The following is a 23,434-nucleotide window of genomic DNA, read 5'->3' as shown; positions in this document are numbered from 1 at the left end:
ACACAGAGATCCCAAAGGCACCCAAAAATGAGGGAATTTGGTAATTACACAGAGATCCCAAAAGCACCCAAAAATGAGGGAATTTGGTAATTACACAGAGATTCCCAAAGGCACCCAAAAGTGAGGGAATTTGGTATTTACACAGAGATCCCAAAGGCACCCAAAAATGAGGGAATTTGGTGTTTACACAGAGATCCCAAAGGCACCAAAAATGAGGGAATTTGGTATTTACACAGAGATTCCCAAAGGCACCCAAAAATGAGGGAATTTGGTATTTACACAGAGATCCCAAAGGCACCCAAAAATGAGGGAATTTGGTATTTACACAGAGATCCCAAAGGCACCCAAAAATGAGGGAATTTGGTAATTACACAGAGATCCCAAAGGCACCCAAAAATGAGGGAATTTGGTATTTACAGAGCACAGGAACTATTTGTGGATGCAAAAATCCAAACTATGAGGGGGACGGAACTGTCCTGGAGCACCTGGGGCTGCTCCTCCCTTCCTAATCCATCACTCCCTCCATGGGGATGGGGATCTGCTCTCATTCAGCCAAAAAAATGTGGGATAACCCCACAGAACCTCGCTCTGCAATGCTGCTCCTTCCAAGCTCAACCTGTGAGAAATTATCATTATTTCAGAACTGAAACCTGCTCCAAAGCAGCATCTCCAGCTGCCAAAGCCGGCAAGCCCGGACACAGCGAGGCACCTTTCATCCCCAAACAAAGCCCTGCCGCTCAGCCAAAGCCCCAGTGACAAAGGCCGGGCTGAGATGACAATTTCAGTCACAAAAGGACTCGTTTTGCTGCTCAGGTGTCCCTGCGAGTGTTGGGTTTCAGCCCCAGCGCTGCGGTGACAAAGGGAAGTGGAGCGGGGCTGTTTCACTGCGCTGCAATTCCTTCCCAGCGCTGTTGATTCTGCAGCAGTGCCATCCCAGCGTTAAACCCGGGTTAATTCCAGCCTCTGCTCGTGCAGGAGCTGCAGGAATGAACTGATTTAAGCACAGGTTTCACACAGCTCTGCTCGGGGTTTAATCTGAGTTTTACCACCACTGGGGTGCTCAACACTGGGAGGCTCCAACAACACAGCAAAAAACACAAGGCAGGAATAAATTACAAAAAAATCCTCTACGGGATCAACTTCAGGCTCAATTTTAGGCTCTCCTGATCCGTGCTGAGGAGTTCCACGATTTTAAAAATCAGTTGAGTTGAGCATTGAAGAAGAATCCACCCAAGGACACCCAGCTGCCAGCAAATGCCAGGCAACCTAAAATAAAAGTTTGAGTTTTCTTGCTACAACTGGGGATACCTGGGCAGAAAATGAGACAGGAGAGGGAAAACGAGGCAGGAGAGGAGGATCTGGAGGAGAACAATCCTGAGGGATGGGATCGGGGCCCAGCAGAGGAGCTGGGCGCTGATTTTGATGCTGATCATTTCCAGAGTCCATCAGAGCAACGAGGGCGACCCAGGCCAGAGAGGGGCTGCACACCTGACGGGAATTTACTGATTTATCAATAAATAAATCAACAGGAACTGATAATTGAGGAGTCCTGCTGCTGGAGCCGTGCTCAGAGGGTTCCTGATCAGCCCAGGAATGCAGCAACGCTCCCCACCTGGGTTTTGGGGCATTTTCGGTGGATTTTCAAACACCACCACAGCAAAGCCACAATATAAAAACATTTTTATGCTTTTTTACAGCTTCTAAAGGCAAGGATGTGATCCTGCAGCCTCCTGGAACTCAGGAATACGCAGGAATTCCTGGTGTGGAGCTTCTGCCAAAGGCCGACAATGGACATCGAGCTGCCCCCTCAGAGTTCTCTATTTGGGTTTGAAGTTGTGGAATTTCTGCTGCTTTGGAAGCTTTAACTTGTCCCAAAAAAACCCAGAGTGAACATCACCAAGGCTGGAAGATGAAACACTGAAACCTTCAGGGTTTTCCAAATCTCCAAGCAGCTCCTTACAACAAATCAAACCCCAAACTAACCGGACACGAACCAAAGATTCCAAATTACATTTTCTCTTTTTTTTTTTGTTTGTTTGTTTCCTTTTTGAGGTTTCCTTGTTGTTTTTTTGTGGTATGTTTTGGGGTGTTTTTTGGGGTTTTTTTTTGGTTGGTTGGTTGGTTTTGGGGGGGTTTTGTTTGGTTTTTTCGTTTTGTTTTGGCGTTTTTTTGTTTTGCTTTTTTTTTTGTTTAAACTCCTTATTCAACGGCAATAATTCAATCCAGAGCAGCAGAAGCACACAAAGCACTGGACAATCCTTTGGGCTGCAGTGGAAGGGAGCTGCTGCCACCAAAGCTGGGAGTGCAGCAGAGCCTGGCTCGGCTCCTCGGGCTGCAAAACAAAAGCGCCTGGAGGGACCAGCCCAGCTCTGGAGAGTTTGGCACTGCAAGGCTGCAAGTTAATCACTTGCACATTACTGCACAGAAAAAGCTGCAGGAAATAAAAGGGAATTTTTTGGGGGTTTTTTTGGGTTTTTTTTGGGTTTTTTTGGTTTTTTTGTCATGGAGAAAAAGAAAATAAGAAATGAGAAAATGAAAATAAAGGGAGGAAGCACCCAGGAGTAAGACGTGTTCCCACTTAAATCAGAAAACATACACAGAAGAGAGAGGAGCTGCTGCAGGTTTGAGGGGGTGCAGTGGGAGCATTTGGGATAAATCACATTTCCTGCAAAGGGACAACCCCAAACCCTGCTGCACCCTCGGGCGGCTCCAGCAGGGCCCAAGCCAGGACAAAGCTGAGAGCAAACCATGGAAATGTTCAAAATGGAATGTTCCCAAGATGGAATTTTTTCAAGGAGCCCTTCTGTGGTGTGGAAAAGTCACAGGTAATTAAGGTTTGGGTTTGATGTTTTTGGTTGGTTTGGTTTTTTGGTTGGTTTGGGGTTATTTTTTGGTTGGTTTGGGTTTTCTGGTTGGTTTTGTTTTGGGGGGTTTTTTTGGTTGATTTGGTTTGGGTTTTGGGTTTTTTGATTGGTTTCTTTTGGTTTTTTGGGATTTTTTTGTTCGTTCTATTTTAACCACCACCCAAATCTCTGGAGTAACATCCAGGCCCATCCTCACCACACAGAGAAGGAAAATCCCAAAATGACGAATTCTGCCCCCAAAACCTGCCCAGTCTGAGCACGGCCCAAACGCTGCACAGACTCCCCAGAGCTGTGGGATCCCGGGGCAGCCGCCAGCCCTGCAGGAACCCCTGGCTTCACAAACCCCTTGGGATCCCCAGGATCTGAGGGGATTCCAGGCAAATTCCCCAATCCCACCACGATTTCACAGCTCAGAGAGGATTCACAAACTCCATCCCTTCCCAAAACTGACATTTTTGTGAAACTCCAGCTCACCCTCGCTCCCCCTGAGCCAAGGAATCCATCTGGACACGTGCACACCTCGGCGCTAAAACTCCACTGGAAATGTTAAAAAATATTTAAAAATACAACAGCTCTGGGGAGAAAATAAATATAAAAATATCCGTCCAGTTTGAATCCAGCCATGGAAAACTCGGGTGTTTTGAGCAGCTTTGTTCCATGACAGCATTGCTGGCACAGAGGGAACCCAGAGCCCTCCCTGACAATCTCAGTTTTGGGCTGAAACTGAGGAATTTCTGCTCCCCAGCGCTCCATCTCGGCTGGTTTTGTTACTCAGTCCTTTGTGGATTACACAGCAAAAATTCTTCCCTTTGACTTTAACGCTGTGGGGATCCTCCCTCAGCTTCCTGTCAAATATTGGGCAATAATCTGCTTTCCCTGCAAATCTGCATTGAAATTCCAAAGTCCTGCCCTCAGCTGTGCCCATCAGCACCGGGGCACCGGAGCTGCAGCCAAATCTGCCGGGCAGCCCCAGGGCAGGGGCACTGACAAGATTGGGGAAAAAACAAATTATTCTGCACAAAAGTCACCACATCTGCTCCTTAAACAGGGAACTGGGATCTGCTAAATAAAATCCCTGTCCCCCAGCTGCTTTTCAGGCTTGGAAAGGAGATGAATTCCCAATTATTTTTTATTTTTAGCGAGGGTGAGACCAATTCCTCCCCACAGGACGAAGGGTGACAATTCTTTATAACCACCATGAGCTTCTCCCTGTCCACAGTTCAGGAGGGAGCTCCAGGCTCTGACGGGTGCAGGGCTCATTTTGGGGAGCATTCCACAGCTCCCATCCCCAGGCTGAGCACAGGGGGAGCCCCAGGGGCTGCATCAACAGGTGCCAATTCCATGCAATTCTCCTTCCAAAGCCATTCTGCTCCTTGGCACCTTCCCAAATCCCACAGATCCCTTTTTAACCCCGTGGAGCCTGGCTGTGATGATAGCAATTCATTGTTGTTTTGTATTTTTTTAAAATTTTCTTTTAAAATTTCTAAATATTTTTAATTTTAAGCTATTTTAATTGCAATTTTAACTATTTACTTTAATTATAAATTTGAATTATATTAATTTTAATAATTTTAATTATATTAACTCCAATTTTATTATTTTTATTATTTTCCTTTTATTTTCTTTTTTCTTTTTATATTAATTTTAATAATTTTAATTATATTAACTCCAATTTTATTATTTTTATTATTTTCCTTTTATTTTCTTTTTTCTTTTCATTTTATTAATTTTCATCTTATTATATTTAGCCTTTTCATTTTACTCTTTCCCCTTTATTATTTCCATTTTATTCATTTTAGTATTTTTAATTTTATTATTTTCCTTTTATTCTTTTCGTTCTATTTTAAATACATTAATTTTAAATAAATTCTAGTTTTAACATGAATTACAACAAAGTTACACCTCGAGTGCTGATGATGCAGCAGTTGGTGAGTGCCTGAGTGTCATTCTCTGTTAATAAGAGAATAACTCCTAATTAATACGTGCTTAGCAACCCCTTTACAGTGGCAGGGCCAGCCTGCGGTGCCAGGGGACAGCCCCGAGCACTTGGGGACATTTTCCCAGCCCTGTGGCCCCGCTCCAGGATCCTGCCCGGCCCTTCCTGAGCTGAGCTCTGCTTTTCCACACACGCCCTGCTCCCAAGGCAGCTCCCTCACGCCCACAAAATCCTCCAGAATCGAAAAAGAAACCAAACCTGACGAAGGGCAGAGCTGGGCGGGGATGTTCCCCTCGGGATCGTGGGACAGCAGAGCCCTTTGGGGTGGGGGGACTGTAAATCCCTGCAGTGCCACCGTGCCCGGGCAGGGACCCCTCCCCTGTGCCAGGGTCTGGGCGCCCCACAGGGAGGAATTCCCTCCCCAGATCCCCTCCTGAGCCCATCTGTCCGTCTGTGAACGTGCAGCAAGGCCACAAGGGCCCGGAGAGCGGCACCACGGAATGGTTTGGGTGGGAAGGGACCTCAGATCCCCCCAGTGCCAGCCCAGGGCGCTCAGTGACTGCAGCTGAGCGCTGCACATTTCCCCAGCAGCTCCCAGCCCTGCCCTGAGCTGGTCTCCTCCTCACAGTCACCCTTTCCCACGTTGTCCAACACTCAGAAAATCCTGCTGAATGCCAATTAAGTGCTTTCTGTGCTCTCCAAACCCTTTCCTGTGAGCATTTCCTACTGCAGGCTCTTACTGATGCACTCCCTGCCAATATTTCATTTTGTCAATATTCCCAAACCCACAGGCACAGGTGATGTCCTTAGAAGTTTACACAACATCCAGATATAAAAACAATATCAAACCAGCCCAGCATCCTCTGCCTTCACCCCTCAGGAGAGGTGGAGGAGACTGAAGGAACTTTTAACCCTAACAAAAATGAAGGAATTCCTTTCCCATAACACAACTGAAGGAATTCCTTTATCATATCACAACTGCAATAATTTCTTCACCACAACTGAAGGAATTCCTTCACCACAACGCCAGTGGCAGCCATGAGAGCCAGCATGGAACCGAGATAAGGGATTCTGTGCTTCCAGGGGCGGGGCTGAGCTTATCAAAGCGTGACATCACTGTGCTATCAGAGCTGCAGGGCAGAAACGAAAGCAGGCAGGGCTCCCACCTTCGTCTCCTTCCGGGGCGTAGGACGCCGTGATGATGTCGATGTCGGCGCAGTTCATCACGATTTGGTTGGTTGCATTCTTCACCTGCAAGAGAAACTCCATCAGCACCAGGAAGAAATGGCAATTCTCTGCTCTCATCCATCTGGGAAGCACCTCCAGCTGTTTGAGGGAGAGTTGGGTGTTCGGGATGGAGAAGGAGAAGGAGGTACTGCAGAGCAGGAGCTGTGCTCAGCCACTCATCCCCACTGGGAATTATTTAACGCTGGGTAAAGAACAGGGCTGAAAACTTCACAATGGGGCCCTTGTGCAGGCCTGGGAATCCAAACCCAACAAAAACAGATCCTGAGCCCATCAGCCTGCTCTGGGGATGGCCCAGGGGACAGCAGAGCGAAAATCTCCCTTGGAGACATCCCCAGCACAACCTGTGTGCGTGCTCCGGGCTGCCGGGGCTCCTCAGCCCAAAACATCTGCCGGGAGATTCTCCTTCCCCTCCTGCCAGCTCCTGGCTCCACACTCCCTGCTTTATCTACCCAGTGCCAGCTCCCGGCGTAGGAATAAACCGTGGGGCTGTGCCAGCTCTCTGTTTGAATGCGAGAGCCTCAATACAGAGGAATTCAAATTAAATAAAAATTAATTACAAAGGGGTAAAATATTTGGGAGTTAAACCAGGGAGTTATTCAGACATTTATGGCTGGAACCACCAGAACGATCAGGCTGGATCAAGCTGGGAATCCTGCTTGCCCAGGACAGGATTTCTAGCAGCAGGCACCAGCAGTTTCTTAAATAAAGGAGTAAAAATTTCTGCAGCAACCAACCAGATTTAACACAGGCATGAAGAATCTGCTTCCTACCCCAGAACCAGCTCACTAAAGCCTAAGAAACTCCATCCCTGTTTTGCTTTCCCCACTATCATAACCTGGAGCCATCATCCCAGGTATGCACGTGTGAACTGGGAGCCAGGAACCCGCTGGAGCTGAGCTGCCTCCAGCTCTGGGGCCAGGACAAGGAGAGAGCAGAGGGACGGAGCAGCTCTGCGGGGAGGAAAAGTGGGAAAAGTGGGAAAAGTGGGAAAAGCGGGATTGCTCAGCCTGGAGAAGAGCAGGCTTAGCGGTGAGCTGGGTTTAGGCTCCCTGAAAGGAGGCAGGGAGGAAAATCAATGAATTTCCAAAGTGCCAGAGGACAGGGTTGGGTGGGATATAAAGAAGGAATCCTGGCCTGGAGGGGCTGGGGTGGGATTCCCTGGGCCCCTGGCACTGCCCACGAAGCCCCTGGGTGGGATTTGAGGTCCCTTTAACCCCTGTTCCACAATTCCAAGCCCCCGGGTGGGATTTGAGGTCCCTTTAACCCCAATTCCACAATTCCAAGCCCCCGGGTGGGATTTGAGGTCCCTTTAACCCCAATTCCACAGTTCCAAGCCCCTGGGTGGGATTTGAGGTCCCTTTAACCCCAATTCCACAGTTCCAAGCCCTGGGTGGGATTTGAGGTCCCTTTAACCCCGTTCCCACATTCCAAGCCCCGGGTGGGATTTGAGGTCCCTTTAACCCCATTCCACAATTCCAAGCCCCTGGGTGGGATTTGAGGTCCCTTTAACCCCAATTCCACAATTCCAAGCCCCCAGGTGGGATTTGAGGTCCCTTTAACCCCCGTTCCACAATCCCAAGCCCCTGTGTGTGCCCAGGCCAGCTCACCCACAGGCAGCACACAAACCGTAATTTGATTTTGTTTGTAAAGCCACAAGAAAAGGCTCAGGTGTCCCCAGCGCTCCCTGGGCGAGAGGAGGAGCTGGGAATGAACCAGGAATGTTCCTCAGGAATGTTCCTCTGGGGCAGAAACCCCAAATCTGAGCCGTTTCACAGAGAAGGGAGGATTAAGGAATTTAAATTTGGGATTTCACAGGTCCATCCCTGAGCCAGCACCCATGCAGGGAGACAAACCCCACACACCCCAGCCCAGGCAGGAGCTTCTCCTCGGCCTCCCTGACCTGACAAATATCCCTGGCTTATCCCCAGTTATGGAGCTGTTTAATTAATAAATATTATGTGAAGAAATATGATGTGTTTACACCTTTTGAGCAGCGGCTGTTGGTGCCCCCTCCCTGCTCCCCTGCAGTGGTGTCACATCGAGAGGGGCAGCACGGCTGTTTTCACCTCTTGATGGCATTAAAATCAAATTAATTGTAATTAATAAACCCAACCTGACTGTGAAAACAACATTTTTGCAAAGCATTGAGAACAATCTAACAGCTGAGGTGACACAGGGTCAACCCGATTTTCCCAGGAAAGATTTACAACCTGAAATCCACTTTTTTCTTTTTAAATTCTGAGTGCATAAAACTGAAAAATTACAAAGCTCCCCCAAACCCAAAATTCAAATCTCAACAGTTTTTACCACAATACTGGAGCTTGGGGGGGTTTTACAAGGTTTTTCTAAAACACAGAAAAATCAGGATGAGAAACGCTTTTTATACGTGTCTGGAGACTTTTATTCAATCTATGAACCCAAATCTCCCTGGATTCGGAGCTGTCCAAATTGCAGACAATGTGAGTTTAACAATGGGCTTGATCTTTAAAAAACAACTTTTTCCAGGACACAACTTTCAGTGGAGCACTGAGCCTGCAAAGTGAGAAAGTTTAGGTTTAAGCAGAGAAAATCCAGAGGCTCCTTAAACAGGCAATTATCTATTTTTAGGTATTTTCCCTCACTTCCTACCAATATCAAGCCAGTTTTATGAGAGGGCAGAATAGAAGAAAATATCTAAAATGGGCCAGGACAGTAAAAAAGTTCATTTTTTTAACTAGTCAAAAAAAGGGGTGAAATTCACCGTACAGGCAGAAATTATATTTTTCAGCAAGGAAAATAATTAATTTAATTTAATTAATTGAGAGAAGAGCAGTTCTGCACAGGTCAGAAATCAGAGGAATCTCTGCAGGGAAGGAATGGCTCAGGATTGTAAACTCCTGGCTTTTGATGAATTAAGCAGAATACTGGATTAATCAGAATTCAAACACTATTTTGAGGTCAGACTCGGGCACCACGAGCAGGGAAGGGAAAATTCACCCAGCAGGAGAAAACAGCTGAAATCCCTCTGAAAAGTTTAATATTTGATGGAAGAAAAGTTAAAAATTACAATTATTTAGCTGCGCCAAACAAGACCTAAAGGTGCTGTGAAGCTTTTGGTGGTCAAAGCAGAGAAGGATTTGATGGAAAATATTTTTCCAATTTTTTGGGATATCAAGAACAGGGATTTGAACTCCAGCCTACCTGAAATGCAGGCAGAGGAGCATCCAAAGGGATCTCCTGGAGCCAAAATTAATTCCAGATAATTCCAATCCTGTCACACGGCTCCGGAGCCCTTTTCTAAAAGCAGCACTACAACAACTGCGTGTGTTTTTAGCAATTTTCTCTCTAAAAATAGACACCTAAATTTACTCTGGATTTGTGTTCCAGGGCGTGTCTTTTGTAAGAATCCAAAGCTTCAATGAGGAGAGCGATAAAGAGATTTATTAACCTGCATCTCCAGCAAATTCCAGCGGCCAAGGAGTTAAATTAACAACGCCAGGACTCACTGGGAAAATTCCCTTGTTCTAAAGCACATCCAGCTCCAGAGGTGTGGGATTCACAGGGGAGAGTAAATCCCTTCTGTGATCGCTGCAAATCCATCCCAATCTTGGGAATTAAGGGGCTCAAGGAGCCTTTTTGGGGGGGGAAAAGGTTAAAAACCCCAATTTTTGAGCTGATGAGCCCTGAGGTGCTGCCAGGCCCTTTAACCCTGCAGTGCAGGTTGAATTTCACGTGCTGGAAACGCAGCTCCCAAGGCTGGAGAGCAGAGGGTTTATCCTGGAGCAGCACAAATACTACACCCAGCGAGCTCCGCTGGGCCAGGATCCCACCCCAGAGGGTCGGCACTGATCTTTAACCAGCTCCACACATTCCTCAGGCCAGCAGATATTGCATAATGAACCTATAAAAAGCAGCAGACAAGCAGTTAAACATTGCTAAACCTGCCAGAGATGCATTAAACGCTGCAGCGGGGATCTGAGGGAGCCCGGGCTGTAAATTCCTCGCAGATAAGCTGTTCCACGATCAAGGAACACCTCGGTGGAGTTTCCAGGCAGGGGAGGGCAGCGGCTCCAAGGAAGGGAATTTATGGGCAGGGAAACACCAGGAAGCCAGAGGCAGCCCTGCCCCTCGCAGGTGATCCTCTCAGCGCTCAAAAATCCCACTCACAGCCCCAAAGCTGCAGGCAGCTTTGTTTCTGCTGCTGGACAACGCCAGGGCCACACATCCCTTCTTTGTTCCAGCCCTCCCAAGAGCCAAAAACTGGGAAAAAAAGAACAAAATAAAGTTTGACCCAGCCACTGAGTAATGCAAGTGCCCTGTGCTGATAACCAGGCCCTGAGAGCCAAGGCTGGCGTAATTAAAGCTCCAGCCAACAGAGGAATAATGAAAATGAACCATTTCCACCCCACAATCTTAATTGTGCTGGTGGAGAGGCATCCCCACGCCCTGCACAAATCAAGTTTAAGTGCTGGGAGATGACATAAGTGGCAGAACAATCACAGGAGTGTGAGCAGGAGACTCTGTTCCAGCCCTGGCTCTCCCACAGCCACGCTCTGTCCCAGCTGGGACCCGCGCTCCTTGGGAAACAGTTCATTTGAGGATTTTTTGGGGTTTTCAGCTGTGATAAATGGGAATTATGTACTGTCACTTTATGTAATTGTTACACAACGGCACGGACTTCAAAAGTATTCATGTGGCCGCAAATTACATTATTTAAAAATCTGGAAGAACCGGTCAAAATGGTAATAGCTGGGTTACCAGAGCCTTCAGAAGCACAGCTCCAAAAAGGGGCTGTGAAACTGAACTTGCCAAGGTTTCAGGACCATTCCTTTATCCAGGGGGGACAATTCCCTGAGCTGGGCACGGGAACAAAGCACAGGCAGGTCCCCACTCCCCTTGCCAGGCTCGGAAATCTGCTGCCACCTCTTATCGTCTGCATCACCAGGGGCTTTATCCCCTGAAGATTATCTGGAGTTGCCATGCAAGTGGCACCGTTTATTATTGTGGCACAAAGTGCTGCGGGTTATTTATAGGCCCTAAAGCCAACACAAGTGTCCTGCCCCACAGCCAAGGCTGGGACTTTTTTTTTTTAGGGTTTGAAAGCCCCAAATTCTCCGCAGAGGGCTGCAAATCCTATTACTGGAGTGAGTAAGAATGATCAAGTGTTTACTTGTAATACCTTGACTAAACACCACAGCCTGCACTAATTCCACTCTGCTCTTGGAGATGCCAAATAACAGAGCAAACAAAGCACGTTGCAGGCTCTGGAAAGTTTGTTCTTGGTTTTTTGGGGGTTTTTATTTTTGGTGTCAGAGCCTCAGAAGTCACCCCATGGCTCAGAGAGCATCTTGGTGTGGATTATTGCCATTATCCAGCTGGGATGGAGCAGAGGAGCTGGCAATTATTACTGATTGGGATTAAAGGAACAACTTAAGGATCTTCAAGAGGAGGCAGCACGTGCATTTTCCCCACCCCAAAATAAAAGATTTTGTGTTTTAACACAAACCCACTTTTGCCTCTGTGAGTTTACAGAGACTCCAAAGCTCTCAGGTGGTGCTGGAAACAGAAAATCTCTGCTAGGCTCAGGTTCAGGTAGAAAAGGTCCTTAACTGAAATAATTTGACCCCAAAAGCACCCAAAAGTGTTATTTTCTAGACCAGCTCGACAGAAACATGCTGATGGTTATTAATTTTGTTCATCCAGCCCTGCACAGAGAGCATCCCGTGGATGAGCCGGTTGTTCCTGTCCCCACCAAGGAGCAGAGCAGCTCCCTCTCATTTCCCGGGACTGCCCTGTGCTCTGCGCCCACCGCGTTAAAAGTTATCCAAAATAAAGATACATTTCTTTAGAGCTGTTTCAAAAACCTCGCTCTCTGCGGTTTGTTGGCGTTTTCTCCCCGTCCCCTGTGCTGCGGGAACACCAGCGCAGCTCTCCAGGTGTGAGAAGGGATTTTTACAGCCTGGAACCTGTGGGGTCTCAGCTTTTCCCTGGGGAAAGTGCAGCATTCCCCATCTCCAGGTGGAATCCTCTGCTCGGGGAACGCACCTGGGCACAGCAGGAAATCCAAACCACTCCCCGGGAACAAACCCTGCAAACCAGCGAGCCCTGCCCGGAGGGAGGGAGCTCCGGGCAATTCCTGCATCCCAGAGCCGCTCCCAGCGCTGCTCTCCCCAGCACCGGCTCGAAAAGCCGCTGCTCCCCTCCCCCCGAGCGTTATTTTTAACCGGGATGATTTCAGTGATCCCATTTACAGCCCCACAGCTGTAACAGGGCCGGGGTGCGAGGACAGGAATAGGTGCCTGCGATTAGAGCGGAAGAAAATGGGAATTTCTCAAACCGGCCTTTTACGAACTGGAACAGCCCAAAAGGCAGCGGCGGCCCCGAGGCTGGAACCAAAGCCCCGAGCCAGCATCAAATCCGCGGGGAGATTTGGGTTTTCAATATTTCTGTCACATGACACAAAGTTACTCATGTCTGCTTGGGTTCCTGCAGCTCCCCAAAGTCACAAGACTCCCCATCATCCCCAGCCCTGGGCCTTCCCCAGGGAAGAGCTCGCCTGCTTCTCTACCTGTGCTTCACATCCCGAAGCTTTTATTGCCTCCTTGCATTTATTACCTGTTTAAAACCAGGTTTAACCACCCCTTCAGCACAGCAAGATCTGCTCACATCTCCAGACTTACAACCTCCCTCAATATTTAAGTTCTCTGTGCGAGCATCTAATTTTCAGGAAAAAAAAAAAAAACAAAACCCCAAAAAATACAGTTATGCCATTATAATTCAGTCTCTCTCTCAAATCACAAGGAAAAAAAAAAAAAGAAAAAGACGTGAAAGCAAATTCGGGAAATCTTGGCAGGGCAGCCAATGAGAATGACTGGGAGAGACTTGAAGGCTTTCACAGAACTGGTTCCGGCTCTGAAGCACGAGCACGGCGAGGAGGATTTTTCTCGCCTTGCAGAAGAACGCGGCGAGGTTTCGGCTCCGCAGCCCTCTCCCGGCTCTCTCTCCATGACACCGAGGCCTACCCTCCCCGGGAGCCGCACCGGGGACTTCTCCTTTCACGGCTTATTTGGCTTTTCCAGCAAAACCCCGCTCCATCCATCCATCCATCCATCCATCCCTCCCCAGGCCGGCTCGGAGCGCAGCTCGGGGGGTCCCCGGGGGGCTGCGGGCACCGGGGATCCCGGCCGTGCCCAGCCCGGAGCTCCCGCGGCGCTCCCGCATCCCGGCCCGGCCGGCCCAGCCCGGGAGGAGCCGCCCGGGGGAACCCGCGGGGGCCGCAGCGGGGCTGGGCGGGGCGGCCCCCGAGCCGGGCCGGGTTCGGGGGGTCCCGGAGGGCTTTTGGGGCGTTTGGAGGGGGTTTGTCCGCCCATCGTGAATGGAAACGCGGAGGAGCGGCGGGGGGAGCCCCGAGGGGCCTCCCTGCACCTGCCCGGCCGGGCCCGGGGAGCGCAGGGAACGGGGGGATCGGGGCCGGGGGTCGCTCAGGGCACGGCCGGGAGGGGCCCTGATGGGGAGCGGGGTCCCTGGGGGCGGGGGGGAGCACCCCGGGGTGAGGAGGGGATCGAGGAGGGAATCGAGGGGTCCCCCGGGGCACTGCGGGGTCCCCGCGGGGGGCGCGGGCCGGCGGGACCCCTCGGGGGCGGGGCGGGAGGAGGAGGATGAGGAAGGGCAGGATGAGGAGGAAGAAGGGGGGGCCCTACCTGCACGGCGGCCTCCAGCTTGCCCTCGAAGGTGAAGTCGATGAGGTCCGGCTTGAGGCAGAGCCCATAGTTGAGGGGGGACACGTCGGCGGGCAGCCGCTCGAACGGGCGCTTCTCCGGCATGGCGGGAGCGCGGGGGGTGCGGGGCTGCGCCCCCCCCGGCGGGGCGGCGGCGGCGGCGGGGGGGGGGGGGGGGGGGGGGCGGGGGGGGCGCGGGAAGGGCGACGAGGCGGCTCCGCACGGACGCACCGAGAGGGAGCAGCGGCGGGAGCGGAGGATGAGGAGGAGGAGGATGAGGAAGATGAGGAGGAGGAGGAGGGAGGGGCGGGGGCGCGCGCGCGCTCCCGGCTCGAGGCGGCCCCGGTGGGGGAGTGCGGGGAGCGGAGCGGGAGGGGGGGAGGGAGAGAGGGAGGGAGGCACGCGGGCGGCGCGTGCGCGTGCGCGCGGCGGCGCCACGCGGCCGCGCACGTAGCGCGCGCGGGGGGCGGGGAGGGGGGGGGAAGGCGGCGGGAGGAGTTGCGTAAGCGCTGGCCCGGAGTGCGCCTGCGCAAAGCCACGCCCCTCGATGACACACCCCTTTCTGTGGGACACGCCCCTTCCCGGTGCTGCGGGACGGGGCAGCCCCGGTAACGGGGATCCCGGGAACGGGGAACCCTGTGAGCCCCCGTAATGGGGATGCCGGTAACGGGGATCCCGGTAATGGGGATCCCGGTGAGCCCCGCTAATGTGGAATCCCGGTGTGTCTGTAATGGGGATCCCGGTAGTGGGGGATCCCGGTGTGTCCGCTCCAAGTGGGCCTGGCACATTGCACCCCATTAAGGTGCAATGAGGCTCCCGGTGCTCCCGGTTTGGACGGATGCTGGCACCCCGTTAACTGGGGCTCTCGGGTTACATGGTCTGGGTGGAGATTGGCACAGTGCACCCAGGGGCTCCCGGTTTTGGGGTGACACTGGCACGGGCACCCCGTTAGCGGGGCTCCCAGTACTCCCAGTTCAGGGGGATGACGGCTCCCAAATCTCCCAGTGCACTCAGACTGGGGGGCAGAGCTGGAGTGGTGCCCCCATATTGGGACACCCCGGGTTCCCTCTTTGCTCTCTGTATTTCAGTTTATTTCTCACTATTCCTTCCCCAACAAGATTTATTTTTGTTAAAAGTGAGACTTTGCTGTTTAAAAAAGATAAGTTAGTGCTAAGCCAGGGAGAGAGCGAGCAGGGAGTGGAGAGAGCGAGCAGGGATCTGGGGAGGGGAGCTGGATTCGAGGAGGGAACGGGGATTTGGGAAGGAAAAGGAATTTGAGGAGGGAAAAGGGATTTGAGGAGTGGAGTGGAGATTCCAGGCAGGGGGGAGCAGGGATTTGAGGGAAGGAGCAGGAATTCAGGAGAGAGAGATGGGATTTGGGGAAGGGAATAGGATTCGAGGTGGAGAGAAGGGGTTCAAGAGGGGAGAAGGGTTCGAGGGAGGGAACGGGGATTCACTGAGACCCGGAGGAGCCGGCGGCACGAACTGGGGCAGGGAGAAAGTACAGACAGCTCTCAGCACATGGTAACAGAAACCCAGCGCTGCCGAGCCCGGGTTCATCCGGGGCTGCCGCGGGGCCGCATTGTGCTGCAGAGCCCCGGGGAGGGAAAGGGAGACAAGGGAACAGCTGGAAACAGCTGGAAGCAGCTGGAGCCGCGCGGGGGGTTCGGGCCGCTGCCGCCCCGCTCCACCGTGCCAGCTCGCAGCGCGGCGGGGCGCGGAGCCCCGCGGGACACGCGCGGGGACGCGGGGGGACAGCGGCGCTGGGAGCCGCGCCAGGGAACGGTTCGGGGCTTGATGGGATCCTGGCGGGGCTCTGGGCGGAAAGCCGCGTCTGCCCCGCCGCGAGGGAAGGGCTGCGGTTCGGCGGGGAGGCTCCGTGCGGGGTTCGCAGCCGGGATGGACGGAACCGGACTGAGCCCGGCCGTGCCACGCCGGGGACACCCCGCGGCCGCCGCGGCAGGAGGAGCCCAGCTGTGCCCCGGCCGGGCTGCGGGACCCGGCCAGGGCAAAATCCCGTCCCCTCCCGCCCGGCCTCGGTGCTGGCAGCGCGGGTGGCCGCGGGTGGCTGTCCCTGGCAGAGCCGCGGCAAGGTCAGGGCCAGGATAAAACTATTCCTGGAGCAGGGCGGCTGGGCTCCGCGGCAGGGCAGCGGAGGGGATTGTCTCCTCTGAGCTTTAATTCCCATCCCCGATGGCCGCGGGGTCACCGGGTGCCCTCCTGGCCCGCCGGGGGGGGGCTCGGTGGCCGCGGGGCTTGTGCTTGGCAAAGCGCTCCGGGCGCTTTCCGCGGGTGCTGCCCCGCACGGGAGATGCTGGGAGGTGACAGATGCTGCTGTCAGCAAGAATCCAGGAAAAAAAAAAATAGAAGGAAGAAAGAGAGAAAAAGAGCGAGGCTCCGCGGAGACAGCCGGGGGGAAGCCTCCTCCTCCTCCGTGTCCCGACCAAACCGGGCTCTCCTGTAGTGCCAGACTGCGGAGGGCCCGGGGACAAACGGACGGGGTGGAAGCCAGGAGCTGTAATTAGCCCAGAGCCACCAACCGCTGTCAGTGCTCCTTTCTAGTTAGGAAAAACAAGGGAGAAAAAAAATTAAAAAGGGGGAATAAAGAAAAAAGATGAAAATCCCAGGGGAGGCTTTTCTTTTCTTCTCTCTCTTTCGGCGGAGTTTTCGCCGCTGCTGCCGGCAGCGGGAGCAGCCGGAGGGCACCGGCTAATCCTGCCTCGCAGGTCTGGGCCGCCGGCTTAGGGCTGGAATCTCTGGTATTCGGGAGCACGGGGACAGCCGCGCTCCGAGCTCCGGGGCCTGCTGCTCCGCGGGTCATTCCCGGGGGTTGGGAGGCGATTTCCCCTGGGTTTCCCCCTCTCCGTGCGTGCGTGCGGCTCTGCCCGTCCCCTCCCGCCTCACCGCCGGGCGCCCGGGACAGGTTGCACAAGGATGGAGGCAAACGTGGCCCAGCCCCTGCCTGGAGCTGGCGGGGACAGCGCGGGGCGGGTGCCGAGCCCTGATCCCAGCCCTGATCCCGCTCTCCCACGGCACAAATCCCCACGCGGTGGTTTTGCAAGGAGGAGAGCACAGGTGGGATGGGGACCTCATCCAGTGCCATCTCCACGGCCCCCACCCCAAATTTCCTCAGGGATGCTCCCTGGCCGAGCCCCCCACGGGCAAGGACGCGGCTCCAGAGGGGTTCCAGAGCCCCCCAGCGCTGCCCACGGCGGTGAAACCGGCCGGGATGGCATCCCGGGCATCCGGGAGAGCCAGCCGGGCTGGGAAAATCCAGCCCCACCAGTCGGGAGCCGTGGGAAAGCGCCGGGGCCGCGGGGCTCGGGGCCGGTGACTCAGCCCCGGCTGCTCCAGGATCGGCCCCGCAGCCCCGGGGCTTCGTCCCGGCTTTCCGGAGGGCTCCGCTTTCCCCACCGGGGTGCTGCGGGAAGCGCTCTCTGCTGGCTTTGCCCCCCGCACGCCCCAGTGAGCATCACGCCGGATTTTGGGATTTTGGGAGGTGCTGGCGGGCTGTATCGCGATCCCCCCAGCCAGGGGGCCCGGCTGCCCCCGCGCCCCCGGCCCAGCCCCGCACGGCCGCTCCCGGCTCGTCCCGGCTCAGATAAGAGCGCGGGCCGGGATCAACGGTCTCGGGCACGGCGGAGCCGTCACTACACATTAACCAGCTGTCCGATGGAGCAACGCGGCCTCGCAGCCAAGATCAACAGTCCCCAAAGCAAACTGGGAGCGGGGCCAGGCGCGGCGAGCGCGGCCGGAGCCTCCCGGCGAGCCCCCCGCCCCCGAGGGGCCCCCGTGCTTCGCGCCCCGGCCGGGCTCGCCTTTGGCTGCGCGGGCCTCGCCCCGCGGGCGTGGGCGGGTGATGAGCACCCATCCCCAGGGCGTCCCGGCGGCTCCCGGGATGGGGTTTCGAGGGAAAAGGGCTTGGGATGAGCCGGTTCGCGTTTTAGGGCGGGGGTGCCGCATCCTGGATTGTCCCCGGGATATTCGGAGGGACCCCCGAGCCCCCAGCGCTGCGGGCAGCATCCCGGGGGTGCCGCGTCCTGGGCTGCCCCAGGGACATCCAGAGGGACCCCTGCCCTCGATATCCCCCCCTCCCCGCTAGACCCAGGGGCTGCTGCGATGGGAAACCCCAAAAGCATCGCACAAACCCCACGGGGCTGCTGGGGGTGCAGGAACTGGGGGGGTTCTGCGGGTCCGGGGGGCTCTGGAAATCCGGGAGGGGGTCCTGCGTGCCCGGGGGAGGGGCTATGCAGATCTGGGCGGAGGGGGCTCTGCGTGCTCAGAGGGGCGCTGCGGGTCTGGGGGGGCAAATCTGGGGGTCCGGGGGTGGCTCTGCAGGTCTGGGGAGGCCGTGTGGTTCCAGGGGGGGCTCTGCGTGTCCGGGAGTGCCCTGCGGGTTACGGGGGGGAGTCTCTGCAGGCCCAAGGGGGTCACTACAGATCCGGGGGGGGTCTCTGCAGGTCTGGGGGGGCTCCGACACCCGCAGCATCCCCCGCATGGGGCAGGGTGGGGGTCCCGCGTGTCGCACGTGACCCGTGTGGGGGGTGGGGGATGGGGACAGTGCCATCCCCCCCGCCCCCCGCACTGCACCACGCACGGGGGTCCCCCCTCCGCGCGCTCGGGGGGTGGGCGGAGCCTCCCGCGCTGGCCCCGCCCCTCCCCGGCCTCCGCAGCCGATGGAATTTTCCACTCGCGGGCGCGGCGCGGGCTCCCGCCGGCCACGCCCCTTCCCGCGCGCGCGCGCGCGCCCCGCGGGGCCCCGCCCACACCTTCCCCTCCCTCCGCGCGCGGCCCCGCCCTCCCCGTTCCCGCCATTCCCCGCGGCGGGGTAAAGATGGCGGCCGCCATGGCGGCGGGGCTGGGCCGCAGGGCCCCGCGGCTCTGCTGGAAGGTGCGGCCGGGAGAGCGGCCTGAGGGCGCCGCGGAGCGGCTGTGGGGCCGCGGGAGGAGCGGGGTGGGCGCTGAGGGTGAGGGAAAGCGCCGGGGGCCGTGGCGCGCGCGGGGCGAATGGGGAAATCAATTCAGGCCTGGCGGTGCTGGGCTCACTCGGGCTCTGCCTTTGCCTCCCCGCAGGCCGCCGAGTCCCTGCTCCGTCCCGGGGCGCTGCCGCCCTGTGTGCTTGTGCCGGTGAGGAGCAGGAGGAAGGGCCCGCGGCTGCCCGAGTGGGCCCGGGAGCTGAGCCCTGAGGAGCGGGAGTGGCGGCTCCGCTCCGCGGCGCCGGTCTTCCCGGACGAGCGCATAGAGCGCACCTTCTTCCTGGCCTGCACGGGTACGGCAGCGCGCTCGGCCTGGCCCGGGTGATGTGACAGAGAGCCGGGCGGAATTCCTTCCCCGCTGTTCCCTCTGGCCAGGGGAGAGGCCTCCCTGCCTGATCTCCAAAGCTGTTGGTGCCTTTTTCTTGAGTCCTGGAATCCCGGAGGGGTTTGGGTTGGGAAAGCCCCTGCAGTGCCACCCCTGCCATGGGCAGGGACACTTCTCTCTGTCCCACATTGCTCCAAGCCCTGCCTGGGACTGTTCCAGGGATCCAGGGGCAGCTGCTCTGGGAATTCCATCCCAGCCGCTTCCCTCCCTCTCAGGGAGGAATTCCTTCCCAAAATCCCCTCTAAACTTCATTTTGAAGCCATTTTCCCTCTCTTCCCTGGGCTCTGAGGGAACAGCAGAGAGCAGCACCTGTGGGCGAGCTTATCCCAGGAGTTCTCTCAGAAGTTTTCCCGTTTCCCCTGTTCATTCCCTGGGCTCTGAGCCTCCTCCTGAGCTGCTTTTCCCCCACCCCAGCTGAGATCATGGATCCCTACGTCCCTCCCGAGGGCGATGCCCGCATGACCTCGCTGTCCAAGGATGGGGTGAAGCAGCAGATGCAGAAGCTGAGGCAAACAGCGGCCTCCCAGCTGGCGTACGTACCCCTCGTTAGCTAATTAGCGTAATTACCCTGCTGCTTGGCCTGTCCTGGGTCTGTCCATGGGAGATAGTCCTCCCCCAGATCCCCTCCAGGCCACCCAGGGACCCCAAATCTCCTCAAAACTCCCCCAAATTCCCCCCAGGACACCTGTGTGGCCCCCAGGTCACTTCCAGGCCACCCAGGACCCCCCAGATCCCCCCACATCCTCTCAACCCCCACCAAACCCCCTCTGTGAGGGAGCTGAGGGATCTCTGGGTGAATTTTAGGATTAAGGGGCTGTTTCCTCCCTGTTTTCCCCATTTTTGTTGTTGTTCCCCCTTCCCCTTTCCTGCTGGGAGCAGCCACGCTGTGCACTCCCAATTTTTTGGGGATTCTTTGGATTTGGGTCTTTTGTGACCACCGGAAGGTTTTGTCTTAGTGAGGGATCTCAGATTCTCAGCTGGGAAAAGCTGGGTTTGAATCCTGTAGGATCCAAATATCCAGGACAGCTCTAATTTTGTTCTTCCCTTAATTTCTTTCTTTCCCAGCCTGCGGAAGATCAAGGATCACGACCCGGATTTCAGCACCAAAACCTTCCCTGAGAAAGCCCAGGAGATATTTATTGAGGCCCACAACTCCCTGGCAAAGTAAGTAACTCCCTGACCCAGGGGGAGCTGGAATTTGTGGGGAAAATGTAGTGGAATTTGTGTGGGGGGAAAAGGCGGAATTTGAGGGAGGAAAGTAGGAATGTGTGGGAGGAAAAGGTGGAATTTGTGGGGGAGGGAAGCTGGAATTTTCAGGGAGAATTGCAGGAATTTGTGTGGGAAGAATTTAAGGAATTTGAGGAGAAAGCAGGAATTTGTATGGGGAGAATTTAAAGGAATTTGTGCGGGGGGGAAAGCAGGAATTTGTGTGGGAGGACAGGTGGGATTTGTGGGGAAAGCAGGAATTTGAGGGGAAAGCAGGGATTTTTGAGGAACCTCCTTTTCTTTGCTGAATTGACCACAGTGTTTCCTCTGCAGCTTTAACAAGCAGAAGCTTCACTCCCTGGTGACCGAGCGCTGCTACCCCGTAAGTGCCGGGAATTTTGGGGAATTTTGGGGTGTCTCGGATGGATGGAAGGGACCCCCAGGATCAGCAATCCAGCCCTGGCCCTGCACAGCACAATCCCAACAATCCCTCCCAGGTGTGGGGTCGTGGCTGTTCCAGTGCCCAAAAAGAGCCAGCAGAGCTGGAGCTGATTTTCGCTCTCAGGAGCAAACAAATCGTTAATAATGTCATTAATTCCGAGCCGGTCTGTGCTGGCAGGACATGGTGCGAGGGAACAGGTACAAAACCATCCGCTGGCGGTTCCTGGAGTCCCTGGAGCCCCCCAGGGTGGTGCACGTGCGCTGCGAGGGCATCCTGAACCGCGGCAACCTCTACGGGCAGGTGACGGTGAGGATGCACAGCCGCCAGGTGAGCCCGGGCTGAGGGGGCTGCAGGCCAGGCCAGGCCAGGGACACCCCTGCTGCCCCAGGTCACACAGCCCCAAATTTACCAGCCTTTCCTGGGAGATCACTTGGATCATCCAGGGGCCTTCTCCAGCATGGACAGGCCCAAATTTACCAGCTTTTCATGAAAGGTCACTTGGATCATCCAGGGGCCTTCTCCAGCATGGACAGGCCCAAATTTACCAGCCTTTCCTGGAAGGTCACTTGGATCATCCAGGGGCCTTCTCCAGGATGAACAATCCCCATTTTCCCAGCCTTTCCTCCTAGGAAAATCCCTCCCTCCATCTTCCCTCACCAACCCCAACCTGCTGCCAGCCCAGCACAGAGATTCCAGCCTTTTTTGGGTTGGAAATCCCTTAAATCCCAATCCCATGGGCAGGGACACCTCTCACTGTCCCAGTCACTCCAACCCCATCCATCCTGGGGGATTTTTTGGATCTGTTGGCAGATTTTGGCCATCTATGACCGCTTTGGGCGGCTCATGTACGGCGGGGAGGAGATTCCCAAGGATGTTCTGGAGTATGTTGTGTTTGAGAGGTACCTGGTGAACCCCTATGGAACCTGGAGGATGCACGGCAAGATCGTCCCAGAGTGGGCCCCACCCAAGGAGCCCATCATTAAGGTGGGAAAGGGCTGGAAATTGCAGATCCCTGGGGGAAAATTGCAGGGAGAAAGGTGGGGGGTTCATCCACGGGCAGAGCTGTTTGGAATGTCCATGGAATTGTTCCCTGGGAGGCTGAGGGCCTGGAATGGCTGAGGACAAGTCTGGGATAATTTTGGGAATTATTTCCCCCTGTGCCCGACCTCCATAAGTGTCTCTGCCTCCCTGTGTTACTAAAAGCAGATCTTGGGGAAGAAGCAGGGGAGAATTCCAGTGTACTTCGAGGCTTCCCATTCCATTCCCTCCTCCTGCCTCCCTCTGATCCCCTTTTGTCCCTTTCCAGAATCCTCTGCTCCCCTTTTCTTGCTGATTTTTGTCCCTTGCTTTTGCAGACCGTGATGATTCCAGCCCCAGATCCCTCACAGGAGCATGAAACAGCGAAGTAGAAAGTTCTGGAACGTGGACAGGGACAGCAAACAGGGAATGTGCTGGACCTGGCTGTGCCTTCAGGAACGTGCTCCAGCCACCCCAGATTTGTCCTTTGAAGGGCTGGGAGCAGGACCTGGATGAGCTGTGGGAGGGCTGGGCTCTGTCCCACACCCCGTGTGCTGCAGCCTCACCCTCGCTGGGTTCCCACGAGGATGAGGAGCCTTGGGAGCATCCCCAGCCACCCTCTGTCCTGAATTCCAGGGACAGCCCTTGGAATATTTGTCACCCCCATGGGAGGGGTCACAGAGCTGCTGCTCCGTCAGTAAAGCTTCACCAGTGGCTTTGGCACCGTTTTTCCCTGTCTCTTTCTCTGCTGATTCCCAAACTCCTATCTTTTAACAGAAACCAGGAAAATTTAAATCAAGTTCTGTGGGACGGGGGTGCTGCCGTTGGTGTTTCCCAGAGGAGCTGCAGCACAGCTGATAATTGGGTTTAATTTCAGGTTTGATTCCTCACAAGGGCTGGGGCTGTGCAGAGCTGGTGCTGTCACTGAGGGAGTGGCACCATCCTGTGGACACGGGGACATTTGCAGCTCTCGTGGGAAAACACATTTTATTCTTCCTCCTGTGTGAGTCTCCTCCTCTGTTCCTGCTCTGCTCAGCCAGTTCTCCTCACTCACAGAGCAAAACCCTCCCTGCTCACCCACAACAAACCCTTTTCTCCTTCTGGCCCTGCTTTTTCACTCAGCCTCTTCCAGAGCGTGGGAGAGTTCAGGGGATTTTTGTTTCTTCCTCGAGAGGGACTTTGCCGAGCTGTGGCTCCTGTTGGCTCCTCGGTGTTCCTTTTGGGAGGGCAGGGCCTCCCCTTTGTGCTGTGCTGGGAGAGGAGCCAGCAGAGGAATCCCTGCCATGTCCTTGGGGTGTCACAGGGGTGTCACAATCCCTCTGCTCCTAAAAAACAAAATCTTCTCCATGGAGCCCCTGCCTGGCCCAGGAGCAGAGTGTGGAGCTCAGATCCCTCCGTGCATCCCAGGGCAGGAGGGGATGGAATTCCTGAGGGAGGAGGGGACTGGGATTGTTCAGGAAAAGGGGATTTTTGGGGTGACCTCACTGAGGATTCCCTGAAGGAGCTACGGGGAAGGTGGAGGGAGGGAAGAGGGGACAGGACACAGGGAATGGGCTCCCTCTGCCAGAGGGCAGGAGGGATGGAATATGGGAAGGAATTCCTCCCTGGGGGATGCTGAGGGGCTGGGATGGGATTCCCAGAGAAGCTGCGGCTGCCCCTGGAT

The 23,434-nt window shown here is 55.2% G+C and overlaps 2 protein-coding genes across 2 annotated transcripts in view; one reads left to right on the top strand and one right to left on the bottom strand.

The window, feature by feature from the left end:
* Positions 1 to 13,912, bottom strand: part of NPEPPS (aminopeptidase puromycin sensitive) — a 34,767-nt gene extending 20,855 nt beyond the window's left edge. The window contains exons 1-2 of the mRNA XM_064733631.1: positions 13,728 to 13,912; positions 5,967 to 6,051 (exon numbers count right to left, since the gene is read on the bottom strand). Of these exons, the coding sequence (XP_064589701.1) occupies positions 5,967 to 6,051; positions 13,728 to 13,850 (208 nt within the window). The 5' untranslated portion in view covers positions 13,851 to 13,912. The remainder of the gene's footprint in view (positions 1 to 5,966; positions 6,052 to 13,727) is intronic.
* Positions 13,913 to 18,475: 4,563 nt separating this feature from the next.
* Positions 18,476 to 22,494, top strand: MRPL45 (mitochondrial ribosomal protein L45). Its single transcript, XM_064733924.1, has 8 exons — positions 18,476 to 18,636; positions 18,819 to 19,014; positions 19,521 to 19,638; positions 20,172 to 20,270; positions 20,646 to 20,694; positions 20,932 to 21,081; positions 21,565 to 21,738; positions 22,110 to 22,494. Exons 1-8 carry the CDS (start codon positions 18,580 to 18,582, stop codon positions 22,161 to 22,163), a joined length of 897 nt encoding a protein of 298 aa, XP_064589994.1. The 5' UTR covers positions 18,476 to 18,579; the 3' UTR covers positions 22,164 to 22,494.
* Positions 22,495 to 23,434: the final 940 nt, after the last annotated feature.

The sequence above is a fragment of the Zonotrichia leucophrys genome, chromosome 27, assembly GCF_028769735.1.
Source record: "Zonotrichia leucophrys gambelii isolate GWCS_2022_RI chromosome 27, RI_Zleu_2.0, whole genome shotgun sequence".
NCBI classification, from domain to species: domain Eukaryota; kingdom Metazoa; phylum Chordata; class Aves; order Passeriformes; family Passerellidae; genus Zonotrichia; species Zonotrichia leucophrys.
This window is presented reverse-complemented; position numbering and strand designations above follow the sequence as displayed.